The sequence below is a fragment of the Nomascus leucogenys genome, chromosome 4 (assembly GCF_006542625.1).
Source record: "Nomascus leucogenys isolate Asia chromosome 4, Asia_NLE_v1, whole genome shotgun sequence".
Lineage (NCBI taxonomy): Eukaryota > Metazoa > Chordata > Mammalia > Primates > Hylobatidae > Nomascus > Nomascus leucogenys.
This window is the reverse complement of record NC_044384.1, coordinates 47,843,911-47,857,840: the sequence shown is the minus strand read 5'-3', so window position 1 is coordinate 47,857,840 and position 13,930 is coordinate 47,843,911. Positions and strand designations below refer to the sequence as shown.

The 13,930-nt window shown below is 40.0% G+C and overlaps 1 protein-coding gene across 2 annotated transcripts in view; it reads right to left on the bottom strand.

Moving 5' to 3' along the window:
- Positions 1–13,930, bottom strand: part of TRAPPC8 (trafficking protein particle complex 8) — a 112,539-nt gene that overhangs the window by 86,608 nt on the left and 12,001 nt on the right. For both annotated transcript variants that reach the window (XM_030810612.1, XM_030810613.1), the window contains exon 3: positions 646–735. In XM_030810612.1, the coding sequence (XP_030666472.1) occupies positions 646–735 (90 nt within the window). The remainder of the gene's footprint in view (positions 1–645; positions 736–13,930) is intronic.

Genomic DNA, 13,930 nt, shown 5'->3' with positions numbered 1-13,930 from the left:
TCAGTACTCCAGATAATTTTACCAGATTTTTTTGTTGACAGTTTTTTAGGCCATTAATATATATAACCAGGAAACTCATAAAAATAAAAATGGACAACTGTACAACTTCAACAGAATGAATTCCGCTGCGTCTTGCTTCTCTCCATTCTATCTCACTGCAGTTACAAATTTCATCCTACCTCTTAACTTTCGTCAGCAACCGCATTAAGAAAACTAAGCCATAATCATCAAAAAAGAATACCCATTAAAAAATTACTAAAAATATCCAAAATTATTTTTCATGAGTCTTAGAATAAGCAGTCAATTCTGAGGCAATCGGCAAAAGCAGTTAACATTGTTTACATTTTCTTTCTAAAATGGCTAAAAAACTTATTAAGCATGAAATATACAAGCTAGGGGGCTAAAGAAAAATAAGCAAGCCCTCTGTAGTCTTATTTTATAATCAAAAACTAAATTGATTAAAAAATTGTTACAGCAGTCCTATATCTAGGAGGCCATTTAACAAAATAACAAGACTCCATGTATTGTCAATCAATAAAAAATTTCTCTATTCTCTGTATCTTCAACAATTTTGCCTTCATTAGCTATTTCTGAGATTAATAATTTCCATAATATTTGATTTTAGGAGAACATAACAAAGGATACATGCTAAATAGTGGTTCAGAAATTCATGATCCGATGCTGGCATCGACTGAAGAAAGGTTTCTCTGTAAGACTCAAACCATGGAGTAGTGGCTAAAATTAACAATATACAAAACAGTTAAAATTCTTCAATAGAATCAGTTCACAACAGACAAAATTTCAAGTCCATATTCCTAAAAGGTACAAAAAAAATTTCTAACAGTAAACAAGCATTTTTCACCTGTGCTTTCAGATGTACGTGTGTATATATATAAACTGTGTATAGGGCCTGGCACGGTGGCTCATGCCTGTAATCCCAGCACTTTGGGAGGCCAAGGTGGGTGGATCACGTGAGGTCAGGAGTTCGAGACCAGCCTGGTCAACGTGGCGAAACCTCGTGTCTCTACTAAAAATACAAAAATTAGCTGGGCATGGGGGCACGTGACTATAATCCCAGCTACTCAGGAGGCTGAGGCAGTAGAATTGCTTGAACCCGGGAGGTGGGGGTTGCAGTGAGCCTAAATTACACCACTGCACTCCAGCCTGGGTGACAAAATGAGACACTGTCTCAAAATAATAATAATAATAATGATAATCATAAAAAACTGAGTGTATATGTACACACACCTTTTAAGCCATTCACAAGAATATATTCACATAAGAATATATTCACACAAGAATATATTCATATAGTCACGAGTATATATATTTGCAAAAATAAAACTGAATTATTCCCAAACCTAGTCTTCCCACAACCTACTTACCTATTAATGCTCTAAATATTACCTACATGAGTAAAAAGATTATTTCTTTAGAACTCAAGTTCTGTGACCCTGCCACTAGTCACACTGCCATAAGTAGATCTTTTTCAGAAATAACACTTAGCATAGAGGTTCTCAACTGAGCATGATTTTGACCCCTAGGAAACATCTGGCAACGCCTCAAGATATTTTTCGTTATCGGTTCTGGGGTAGGTGGCTTATGCTACTGGCATCAAAGAGGTCAGGAATAATGCAAAACATCTCACAAGACAAGACAAGAGAGTCCCCACAATAAAGAACTATCTAGTTCAAAACGTAAATGGTGGTATGGTTGATAAATCTTACTTTGTAATTTGATTACTTGAATATGACAGTAACAAAGCCTCTTAAATGAAATTTCAACGTACACTTACCTTATAATCAAATACAAAGAAGTGTATTTTCATTGTTTGTATAAATGTATATAATGTGATTCTTAAAAAGTCAACTCTCTCTTGTTTCACGTCAAGTATTTTGTATCACAACTATTCTTTTTATTTGAACTTACGTAAAACTTAGTGGTTTCACTAGGTTTTAAGCAGATTATCTATATCACAGTTTCACTAAAAGGACTCCATTCCTATGCTGATTTATGCTGATTATCAAATCTTATATTCCTTTTGCTTTCATCTTAACCACTGAAAACAGCAAATATATTCTTTCTGCTTATATTATAATACTATATTAAACAACTGGAAGGGCTGAAGAAAAAGCCATTCATCTTAACCAAAGAGCATTCTAACCTGGTGCCAAATATACAGATATTTTAACTACAGCAAATGCCTCATGAGAATGACCCATATATTACATATAGTCTGATTAGGAGAGCAACTACTATCACGATTTCATGTTCATTGTTATAAAAGAGGAAATGGGCAGGGCATGGTGTTTCACACCTATAATCCTAACACTTTGGAGGATGAGTGTAGTGGCTCACGCCTGTAGTCCCAGCACTTTGGGAGGTCAAGGCAGGTGGATCACTTAAGGTCAGGAGTTCGAGACCAGCCTGGCCAACATGGTGAAACCCCATCTCTACTAAAAATACAAAAATTAGCCAGGCATGGTGGCGCCCTCGTGTAATCCCAGCTACTTGGGGGGCTGAGGCAGGAGAATCGCTTGAACCCAGGAGGTGGAGGTTGCTGTGAGCTGAGATGGCGCCACTGTACTCCAGCCTGGGCGATAGAGTGAGACTCAGTCTCAAAATAAATAAATAAATAAATACATAAATACATAAATGATAAAATAATAATAATAATAACAATAATAATCCGAACACTTTGGGAGGCTGAGGTAAGTGGATTGCTTGAGCCCAGGAGTTTGAGACCAGCCTGGGATACATGGCGAAACCCCATCTCTACTAAAAAAAAAAATACAAAAAATTAGCCAGGTATTGTGATGCATGCCTGTAGTCCCAGCTACTTGAGATGCTGAGGTGGGAGGATCACCTGAGCCCAGGAAGTCAAGGCTGCAGTTAGATGAGAACGTGCCACTGCACTCCAGCCTGGACGACAGGAGTGAGACCCTGTCTCAAAAAATATAAAATAAAATCAAAATAAAAGAGGAAAACATTCCCAGAAAACATTACAATCTACATAAAAAAAGGCAAAAATTGGAGAATAAATGAAACACGCTAGTATCTGTTACAATAGGAAACTACTCTTGTCGCCCACCATGAACACATACCCTTCTCCCCAACTCAGTCAAAATAAGTCTACCTGGAAATTTAATGTATATTTAGTACCAATGATAAGAAAATAAGAAATACGTGATGAAAATTTTGGTTAAATAGAAAGGGATCTCCACATATACAAGGAAATTACTATCTCCACCTTTTAAAATTATTTTTTCTATTTACTTTGTTGCTTCAATGTTTATTGAATTAAACAAATGACAGATAAATTATAGTCATATGAAATTGGGTTTGTTTCATGGTGGAGGTGGAAAGTTCTGAACAAAGCAGATCTTCCAAAATAGCTCTTCTTAGCAACACTATCTGTAATGACACCGAAAGACTAGAAAACACACGTGCTCATCAGGAGAAAACTGATGAACAACAGTTCATGATGGACAACAAATGTCTCATGAGAACAACCCATATATTCCACAGTCTAATTAGGAGAGTTACTACTGTAACAATTTCATGTTCGTGTAATCCCAGCTGCTTCATGTTCATTCTTATAAAAGAGGAACTAGGACTGAGGCAGTGGCTCATGCCTGTAATCCTAGCACTTTGGGAGGCTGAGGCAGGCAAATCGATTGAGCTCAGGAATTTTAGACTAGCTAGGCAACATGGTGAAACCCCATCTCTACTAAAAAAAAATACAAAAAATTGGCAGGGCACTGTGGCTCACACCTGCAATCCCAACACTTCGGGAGGCCGAGGCAGGCAGATCACCTGACGTCAGGAGTTCAAAACCAGCCTTGACCAACATGGTAGAACCCTGTCTCTACTAAAAATGCAAAAATTAGCTGGGCATCATGGCATCAACCTGTAATCCCAGCTACTAGGAAGACTGAGGCAGGAGAATCGCTTGAACCCAGGAGACGGAGGTTGCAGTGAGCCGAGATCACGCCACTGCACTCCAGCCTGGGCAACATGTTAGAGTGAAACTCCGTCTCAAAAAAAAAAAAAAAAAAGCTAGGCATAGTGGTGCACGTCTTTAGTCCCAGCATTCTCTTGAGGTGTAGTTAAATAAATTATGGCCCATCCATTAAAAAGATACATTATCAGCTGTAAAAGAAAGGGGAAAAATCTCTACATATTACAATGAAGTGCTCTTCCAGATATATTAAGTGAAAAAAGCGACAGCAGAAAAAGTATGCATTTTTGTGCAAGAGAAGGAAAATATGAAGAGCCATACCTATATTTGCTTATAGTTTCAAAGAGAAGTAACAGAATAAATCACTACGTTTAATTATCTATAGAAGACAGAAGAGAAAGAAGGGAGGTAAGAAAGGAGAGGGATCTACCAAGTCCTGTGAATAAAGAGATCTTTAGGCCAGGCATGGTGGCTCACGCCTGTAATCCCAACACTTTGGGAGGCCGAGGCAGGCAGATTACCTGAGGTGGGAAGTTCCAGACCAGCCTGACCAACATGGAGAAACCCTGTCTCTACTAAAAATACAAAATTATCTGGGTGGGCAGGGTGACGCATGCCTGTAATCCCAGCTACTCAGGAGGCTGAGGCAAGAGAATCACTTGAACTCGGGAGGTGAAGGTTGCAGTGAGCCGAGATCACGCCATTGCACTACTCCAGTCTGGATGACACAGCGAGACTCCGTCTCAAAAAAAAAAAAAAAAAAAAAGTTATCTTTGAGATTTAATTTGATCAGAAAAGCCTCTAATCCATTGTCAGCCTCAGAGCCTTCTGCAATGTATAATGTAGCTTTCTCATCTCACCTTCTGGAAAACAGAATGTGATTAAATATTTCATTTATTACGCTTCGATTTTCTTGTATCTGGGTTCTACTCTTAGGATGAGATTATCCAATTACATATATATTTAGAGGAAGAAATGAAGGGGAAATTCAAAATGTTTATGGCACTTTCTTATTGCCTGAAAATTGAATAAAATCAAATTTATCAGTTGTTCCCCCTAATTACACAAAAGGTCTTTTGAAAACTATATTACATGAGTGCTTCTGCCTCTTTAAGACAAAAGAAGAATGTAACCCAAAACTGTCGTTTTTTCTTAAAGTTCATCATAAAAGTACTAAAAGAGTAACTGTAATTAGATTTTTATTGTGTTTTAAATACAGTAAGGTCTATGTGTTTGAGGGGAAAAAAAAGAAGGGACATGAATAGAGGACAAGCCTTCTCTGTATCTTGCTTTATATAGTTTTGACTTTGAAACTATGTGAATGTATACATAATTAAAAATAAATTAAAAAGCAAAATACATACACATACAGACATACACAGACATACTCTTAAATTGAAATAACTTTCTAAATACAGTAGTAACTGGTAGCTTGTGGCTGGGCGTGGTGGCTCATGCCTGTAATCCCAGCACTTTGGGAGGCTGAGGCGGAGGGATCACTTGAGCCCAGGAGTTGGAGACCAGCCTGGGAAACATAGCAAATCCCGTCTCTACAAAAAGTACAAAAATTAGTCGGGAGTGGGACATGAGGCTGTAGTGCTGACTCCTCGAGACGCTGAAGTGGGAAGATCGCTTGAACCCAGGAGGTCAAAGCTGCAGTGAGCCAAGATGCTGCCACTGCACTCCAGCCTGGGCGACGACAGAGCAAGACCCTGTCTCAAAACGAACAAACAAAAAACAAAAAATTTTCTTGCACTTATCTTGGGATAAAAATCACTATTTTCCTCACACCCCTTTCCATCTCTACGTGTTCTTTGTTTGGAATTGGAATAGCAACCATGTTTTCCTACTAAAGTTTTCTGGCCATGTTCGGTGGCTCATGCCTGTAATCCCAACACTTTGGGAGGCCGAGGCAGGCAGATCACTTGAGCTCAGGAGTTCAAGACCAGCCTGGGCAACATGAGAAAACCTCATCTCTACAAAAAATGCAAAATTAACCGGGCATGGTAGCCCACACCTGTAGTCCTCGCTACTCGGGAGGCTGAGGTAGGAGGATCACTTGAGCCCAGGAGGCAGAGGTTGCAGTAAGCCAAGATAGAGCCACTGAACTCCAGCATGGGTGACATAATGAGACACTGCCTCAAAACAAAACAAAACAAAAACATGCAGAATGTACTGTTTTGGTAAGGAAAGGTATTATGGTCTTCCTTCCTTTTAAAATAAGATGCAGCCCAAAATATACCATTCCAAGACTATGCTTGGATTTAACAGATAATGCTGTAAGAGTAAACAGGGTAATGGATGATAAAATAGATAACAAAAGTTGAAAAAGCACCATTAGACCTTCCTCATTTTAGAAAAATTAGACATGTCAATGGGGACAAATACAAAAGAGTACCTAAGCGGGAAAAAAAGACAATAGATACGAAGTAGGTGAGAAAAATCTAGAAAACTGAAACCACCACAAGAAATCCCTGTATATAACAAAGACTTTCAATTCCATCAATGTGTCTTTCCAATTACTGTACCAAGGAACAGTAGCTTTAAGTGACCGATCTGAAGAAAACACGGCACTGTTAAGCTTATGAGGTAAATATCTAACATCTATTTCTTTAACAGACTGAATGAAAAGTATGCTGACTCACATTAATGGTGAAAATTAGAAGCATACATCTGAATATATAAGAATTAATACCTTATTAAAATGGATAAAATCACTTTTCTACAATCTCCAAAGAGTATTATTCTGTTATAATGAAATTTTACTAAAATTAACGTAGTACTTCATCATATCTCATTCTCAGTCTTCATGGCCAACATAAAAATAAAGCTGAAAGGAGGTGCCTTTCAGTAAAACGGAAAGAAGCTAAAAAAAAAAACTGTTTTCTTCTGGTGTGTAGTGTATCCTACTTGAGCCCAGGAGTTCGAGACCAGCCTGGGCAACTTAGTGAGACCCCATGTCTAGTTTTAAAAATAATAAGGCCGGGTGTGGTGGCTCATGCCTGTAACCCCAGCACTTTGGGAGGTTGAGGCGGGTGGATCACCTGAGGTCAGGAGTTCAAGACAAGCCTGGCCAATGTGGCAAAACTCTGCCTCTACTAAAAAAATACAAAAATTAGCCAGGCGTGGTGGCTCATGCCTATAATCCCAGCACTTTAGGAGGCTGAGGTGGGTGGATCACCTGATGTCAGGAGTTCGAGACCAGCCTGGCCAACATGGTGAAACCTCATCTCTACTAAAAATACAAAAAATTAGCCAGGCGTGGTGGTGGGTGCCTGTAATCCCAGCTCCTTGGGAGGCTGAGGCAGGAGAATTGCTTGAACTTGGGAGGCGGAGGTTGCAGTGAGCCGAGGTCGCGCCACTGCACTCCAGCCTGGGCAACAAGAGCAAGAATCCGTCTCAAAAAAAAAAAAAAAAAATACAAAAATTAGCTGGGCGTCGTGGTGAGCGCCTGTAATCCCAGCTACTTGGGAGGCTGAGGTAGGGAGAACCGCTTGAACTAGGAGGCAGAGGTTGCAGTGAGGCAAGATCGTGCCAGCACACTCCAGCCTGGGCGAAAGAGCAAGACTTCATCCCTCTCCACCGAAAAAAAAAAAAAAAAAATGGCCGGGAGTGGTGGCTCACACCTGTAATCCCAGCACTTTAGGAGGCTAAGGCAGGTGGATCACTTGAGTCCAGGAGTTCAAGACCAGCCTGGCCAACATCGTGAAACTCTGTCTCTACTAAAAATACAAATAATAGGCCGGGCGCGGTGGCTCATGACTGTAATCCCAGCACTTTGGGAGGCCAAGGCGTGCGGATCACGAAGTCAGGAGATCGAGACCATCCCGGCTAACACGGTGAAACCCCATCTCTACTAATAATACAAAAAAAAAAATTAGCTAGGCGTGGTGGCAGGCACCTGTAGTCCCAGCTACTCGGGAGGCTGAGGCAAGAGAATGGCGTGAACCCGGGAGGCGGAGCTTGCAGTGAGCCAAGATCGTGCCACTGTACTCCAGCCTGGGCGACAGAGCGAGACTCCGTCTAAAAAAAAAAAAAAATACAAATAATAATAACTTTTTTAATCTGCCTGAAGCAGGAGAATCGCTTGAACCTGGAACGTGGAGGTTGCAGTAAGCCAAGATCACACCACTGCACTCCAGCCTGGGCAACAAGAGCAAAACTCCGTCTCAAAAAAAAAAAAAAATCTGCCTGAAGAGTTAAGCTATAGTAATTGCCTCCACCTGCTTTTAAATGCAAATAGCAATCAATCCTCCAATATGAGATGTTGGCAGGGATCTGAGAATGCAAGTAATATAATTAGATAAAACAATTTCCCACAACCAAATCATAACTACGTTGTTCCTATAAATGATCAGCCAAATTACTTTAATAGAAAAAAAAAAGGCCCAGGACACAGCCAGAGAGCAGATTTCAGAATCCTTCTCTGGATAAACTAAATGGCCTCAAAGAAAAAAACTGTAAGTAATAAAAATTGGGCAACCCTTAAACCTATTCTTAGCCTTACCACCCAATAAAGAAGTCTACTAACTGATAAGCTTTCTTATACTCAGTCAGGGTTTTAATGCCTCAATTTGAAATAGAAAATAATCCATGGTCTAACCAAACATTTGAGGTAAGTGTCCAACATGAAAAAAAATCAAAACAAATAAAAATAGCCGGGTGCGGTGGCACAAGCTTGTAATCCCAGCACTTTGGGAGGCCGAGGCAGGCGGATCATGAGGTCAGCAGATTGAGACCACAGTGAAACCCCGTCTCTACTAAAAATACAAAAAAAATTAGCCGAGCGTGGTGGCGGGCGCCTGTAGTCCCAGCTACTTGGAGAGGCTGAGGCAGGAGAATGGCGTGAACCCGGGAGGCGGAGCTTGCAGTGAGCCGAGATCGCGCCACTGCACTCCAGCCTGGATGACAGAGCAAGACTCCGTCTCAAAAAAAAAAAATAGTAATAAATAATAATAATACGAATGAAAAAAAAAGGCACAGGACAGAAGAAAACTTAAAAAACAAACAGCCAACAACAATTTATTACTATCTTCAGAGTTAAGATACTATAACATAAAACCTTAATAGCATGGCACAATAAAGGAAAATCTAGAGAAGAAAATAGCTCCAAAAAATCCCCCAAAAGACACCAAACATTAAAACTTCAATAGAAGGATCAGAAGATAAAGTCAAGGATATTCATACACAGAAAAATAAAACAAAAAGACAGAGATAGACAATTTTAGAAAAAAAGAACATTAAAGGATCAACTCAGGAAGTTCTACATCCAATTAACAGTAGTTTCAGAAAGAACAGAGAAAACAATAGAGAAATTAACAAAGAAAGAATACAAGACAGTTTCTCAGGGCTAAAAAGTGCATAACCAGACTGTCAAAAGAAGCTGCTCAGTAAAATAAGTGAAAAAGGAGTTATAAACCCCAACATGAAATTTCAAAATAGCAGGGATAAAGACCTTCAAAAACTTCTAAAAGCTGAAGGGCTGGGGGTAATACATATAATGGCTTCTAGCTTTTTTAAGAGCAATGCTTGAAACTAAAAGAAAGTGGGTCAATTCTGAGGGAAATGATTTATAACTAACAATGTACACAGTCAAACCATCGATCTAGTATATAAAATAACATTTTCCAACATTCATTTGTCAAAAATTTTATTTTCCATGCACCCTTTCTCAGGAAGCTACTAGAGATGTCCTTCACCATATTAAGGAAATACACACAAAAAATATATATAAATGAAATACTACAGAGAAGTGAAGGGAAGGAAATCCTCAGGATGACAAGTGTGGAGTGGGCCTTGGACAGCAACCAGTCCAACACAAAATTGAACACCATTTCCCAGCTTTTATTTCACTATATTCTCTGTGTTTTAGAGCTTTTTTCTAATCAGTCCTTTCCCCCGATTAAAGTATTTTTTAAAATAACACCACAATTGTATTGTGTATCTATTTATGCACAGAGACCCTTTGGAGAGCCGCAGACCATTGTAATAGCTAAGATTTTTTTGTCCCCCAAGGACCAATTTTTACCACATAGGAATGATATCATCCTTAATGAGAATGTATGCAGTAACAATAGAGATTTCTTGAAGGAGCTATTGATAAATGGGTTATTTGACAAATTAATCTCTCGAGTAGAAAATCCAATGGAAGAAGTCTGAGAAACTAGCAACAAACACAAAGGACTGAGCAAGATGTTTTGTTTTGTTTTGTTTTTGAGACAGAGTTTTGCTCTTGTCCAAGTTGGAGTGCAATGATGGGACCTCGGCTTACTGCAACTTCCGCCTCCCAGGTTCAAGCAGCTGGGATTACAGGAGCGTGCCACCACGCCCAGTTGATTTTTTGTATTTTTAGTAGAAACAGGGTTTCACCATTTTAGCCAGGCTGTTCTCGAACTCCTGACCTCAGGTGATTCAGCCTCCCAAAGTGCTGGTATTACAGGAGTGAGCCACCGCAAGATGTTTTTAAAAAGACAATTACTAACTCCTGAAAACACAAAATACTGTATTAGAAAGCCCAATAATTGGCTAAGCAGTGAAGAAGTGAACAACATTTAGTCATATTATAAGCAGTGAATATTCACCAAAAACTATGAGATGGAGTGAAAAGGATGGAGAGTAATTAAGCCAAATCTTTATCAATGATAATGAGAAGTCAATAAATAAAATTTATTTAAATTTAAAACTTATTACGCCATAGACAGCCATATAAAAATATTACTTAGAAGCACATAATCAATACCCGAGGAAAAGACTACAGAAATTGGTGGGGCAAGGTACAGATCACTGCTGTTTTTTCCTTTAAGTCTTTTTTTCATTATGTCTATGTACACATCATTTTGATAAATTTATTTTTCTTTTGAGGCAGGGCCTTGCTCTGTCACCCAGGTTGGAGTGCAGTTGCACAATCACAGCTTTTTGCACCCTTGACCTCGCAGGCTCAAGCAATCTTCTCATCTCAGCCTCCAGAGTAGCTGGGACTACAGGTATACACCACCACACCCAACTAATTTTTTTTTTGAGACTCACTCTGTTGCCCAGGCTGGAGTGCAGTGGCATGATCTTGGCTGACTGCAACCTCTGCCTTCCAGGTTCAAGCGATTCTCCTGCCACAGCCTTCCGAGTAGCTGGGACTACAGGTGCCTGCTGCTGGCTAATTTTTGTATTTTTAGTAGAGACAGGGTTTCACTGTGTTGGCCAGGCTGGTCTCGTACTCCTGACCTCAAGTGATCCACCCGTCTCAGCCTCCCAAAGTGCTGGGATTACAGGTGTGCGGCACCATGCCCAGCCACCAGCTAATTTTTTTTAAATATTTTCTTCAGATGGGGGTCTCAATATGTTACCCAGGCTGGTCTTGAACTCCTGGCCTCAAGTGATCCTCCCACCTCAGCTTCCCAAAGTGCTGGGATTATAGGCCTGAGTGACTATGCCTGCCTGGCCTTAATAAATTTAAAGTAACAGGTATATGGGCTTTGGAGGTTAGCAAAATACTTGCAGTATGAAAAAGATACTTTTGGTCAGCATCTGAACTCATTCCTGTCACCTCAGCACTTTGAGAGGTGGGAGAATTGCTTGAGGCCAGGGGTTTGAGACCAGCCTAGGCAACATAGCAAATGAGTGGACCCGGTCACTCATGCCTGTAATCCCAGCACTCTGGGAGTCCAAAGCAGGCAGATCACTTGAGGTCAGGAGTTTTAGACAAGCGTGGCCAACATGGTGAAACCCCGTGTCTACTAAAAATACAAAAATTAGCCCGGTGTGGTGGTGCACACCTGTAGTCCCAGAAACTCAGGAGGCTGAGGCAGAAGAATCATGTGAACCCAGGAGAAAGAGATTGCAGTGAGCCAAGATCGTGCCACTACACTCCAGCCTGGGCAACAGAGTGAGACTCTGACTCAAAAAATAAAATAAAATTAAATTAAATTAAAATAAAATAAAATAAAAAATATACAGGCCAGGCACAGTGGCTCACAACTGTAATCCCAGCACTTTGGGAGGCCAAGGTAGGAGGATCGCTTGAGGCCAGAAGTTCAAGACCAGCCTGCTAATAAACACAGAGAGACCTTATCTCTACACACACACACACACACACACACACACACACACACAAATTTTAATTAACCAAGCATAGTACACACCTATAGTCCCAGCTACTCAGGAGGCTGAGATGGGATGACCCCTTGAGCTCAAGAGTTCAAGGTTACAGTAGGCTATGATCATACCACTGCACACCAGCCTTAGGGTGATAGAGTAAGACCCTGTCTCTTAAAAATAAGTAAGAAAAAAAAAAATAAAAGAAATAAATATAAGATACAAAGATATTTTTGTTTTTTAAATATAATAGGTAATCCCTCTCTGGGCCCCTTTAGCACTTTTGGCATACCAGATATGCCACAGCTCTATTACAATGTATTGTGATATTAATGTACTATAAATTAGACCATACTATGATTACTGATTAGCACATTTGTCTCCCTACCAGATTATAAACTTTAAAGCATGTCTTGTTCATCTCTGTATCTCAATACAAAGCATATAGCAGAAATCAATAAATATTTGTTGCATGGCTAACAAAACTGTTAAGATCCTGCAAAACAGAATCACATATAAAGGTCTACGAGAGGCCTTAAGAAAGAATCCAGCCAGGCCAGGAGTGGTGGCTCACACCTGTTAAGCCCAGCAATTTGGGAGGCTGAGAGGCAGGCAGATCACTTGAGGTCAGGAGTTCGAAACCAGCCCGGCCAACATGGTGAAACTCCATCACCTCTAAAAATACAAAAAATTAGCTGGGCATGGTGGTGGGCACCTGTAATCCCAGATACTCGGAAGGCTGAGGCAGGAGAATCTCTTGAACCCGGCAGGTAGAGGTTTCAGTGAGCCGAGATCATGCCACCACACTCCAGCCTGGGCGACAGAGTGAGACTCCGTCTCAAAAAAATTAAAAAAAAAAAAAAAAAAAAAGAATCCAGCCGAACTCCTGTTTTCAGAGATGGAAAGAAGAGTCTCAGAAACACTAAGTGACTTGGCTGGGCATGGTGGCTCATGCCTGTAATCTCAACACTTTGAGAGGCCAGGGTGAGAGGATCACTTCAACATAGTGAGACCCTGTCTCTACAAAAAAATTTAAAAATTAGCCAAGCATAGTGGTGTGCAGCTATAGTCCTAATTACTTGGGAGGCTGAGGTGAGAAGACTGCATAAGTCCAGGAGTTCAAGGCTGCAATGAGCAATGATTACACCACTACACTCCAGCCTGTGTGACAGAGACAGACCTTCTCTCTTTTAAAAAAACATATTAGCCTGGCATAGTTGGTAGGCTGAGGTGAGAGGATCACCTGAGCCCAGGGAGGTTGAGGCTACAGTGAACTATGATAGCACCACTGCACTCCAGCCTGGTGGACAGAGTGAGACCCTGTCACAAAAAATACTATAAATAAAAAGAAAAAGAAAAAGAAACACTAAGCGACTTATTCAGGTTATCTAACTAATGACTATGGTAGTATAAAAACTTGGACACTGGCATTTGATTCATTGCCCTTCACACTACAACGCTGATGAGAGAAAAATAACAGTTTAAATTATATTCCTTTCTCCAAGAAATACCCAAATTTTTGCTTCATATTGAAAACATGCTAGAAACTGTTAAGAAATTCAGATTTTTTTGACTGGTAAAGATAACCATAATATTCTCAACTTAAAATTATCAAGTTGACTCATCTTGCTGGAATTAAAACTAAAGGCAAAGAAAAAAGAAAAAATATAGAACACTTAAATACAAAATAATTCTACAAATATTTTTAACTATACAAGAGCAAACAACTAACTTGCTGACCTAAAATACGCCTGTTTCAAATTCTCTGCATATGTTTAGGAAAACCTTTTTTTTTTTTTTTTTTTTTAAACAGACACTCGCTCTGTTGCCCAGGCTGGAGTGCCGTGGTGCCATCTTGGCTCACTGCAACCCCTGCCTCCC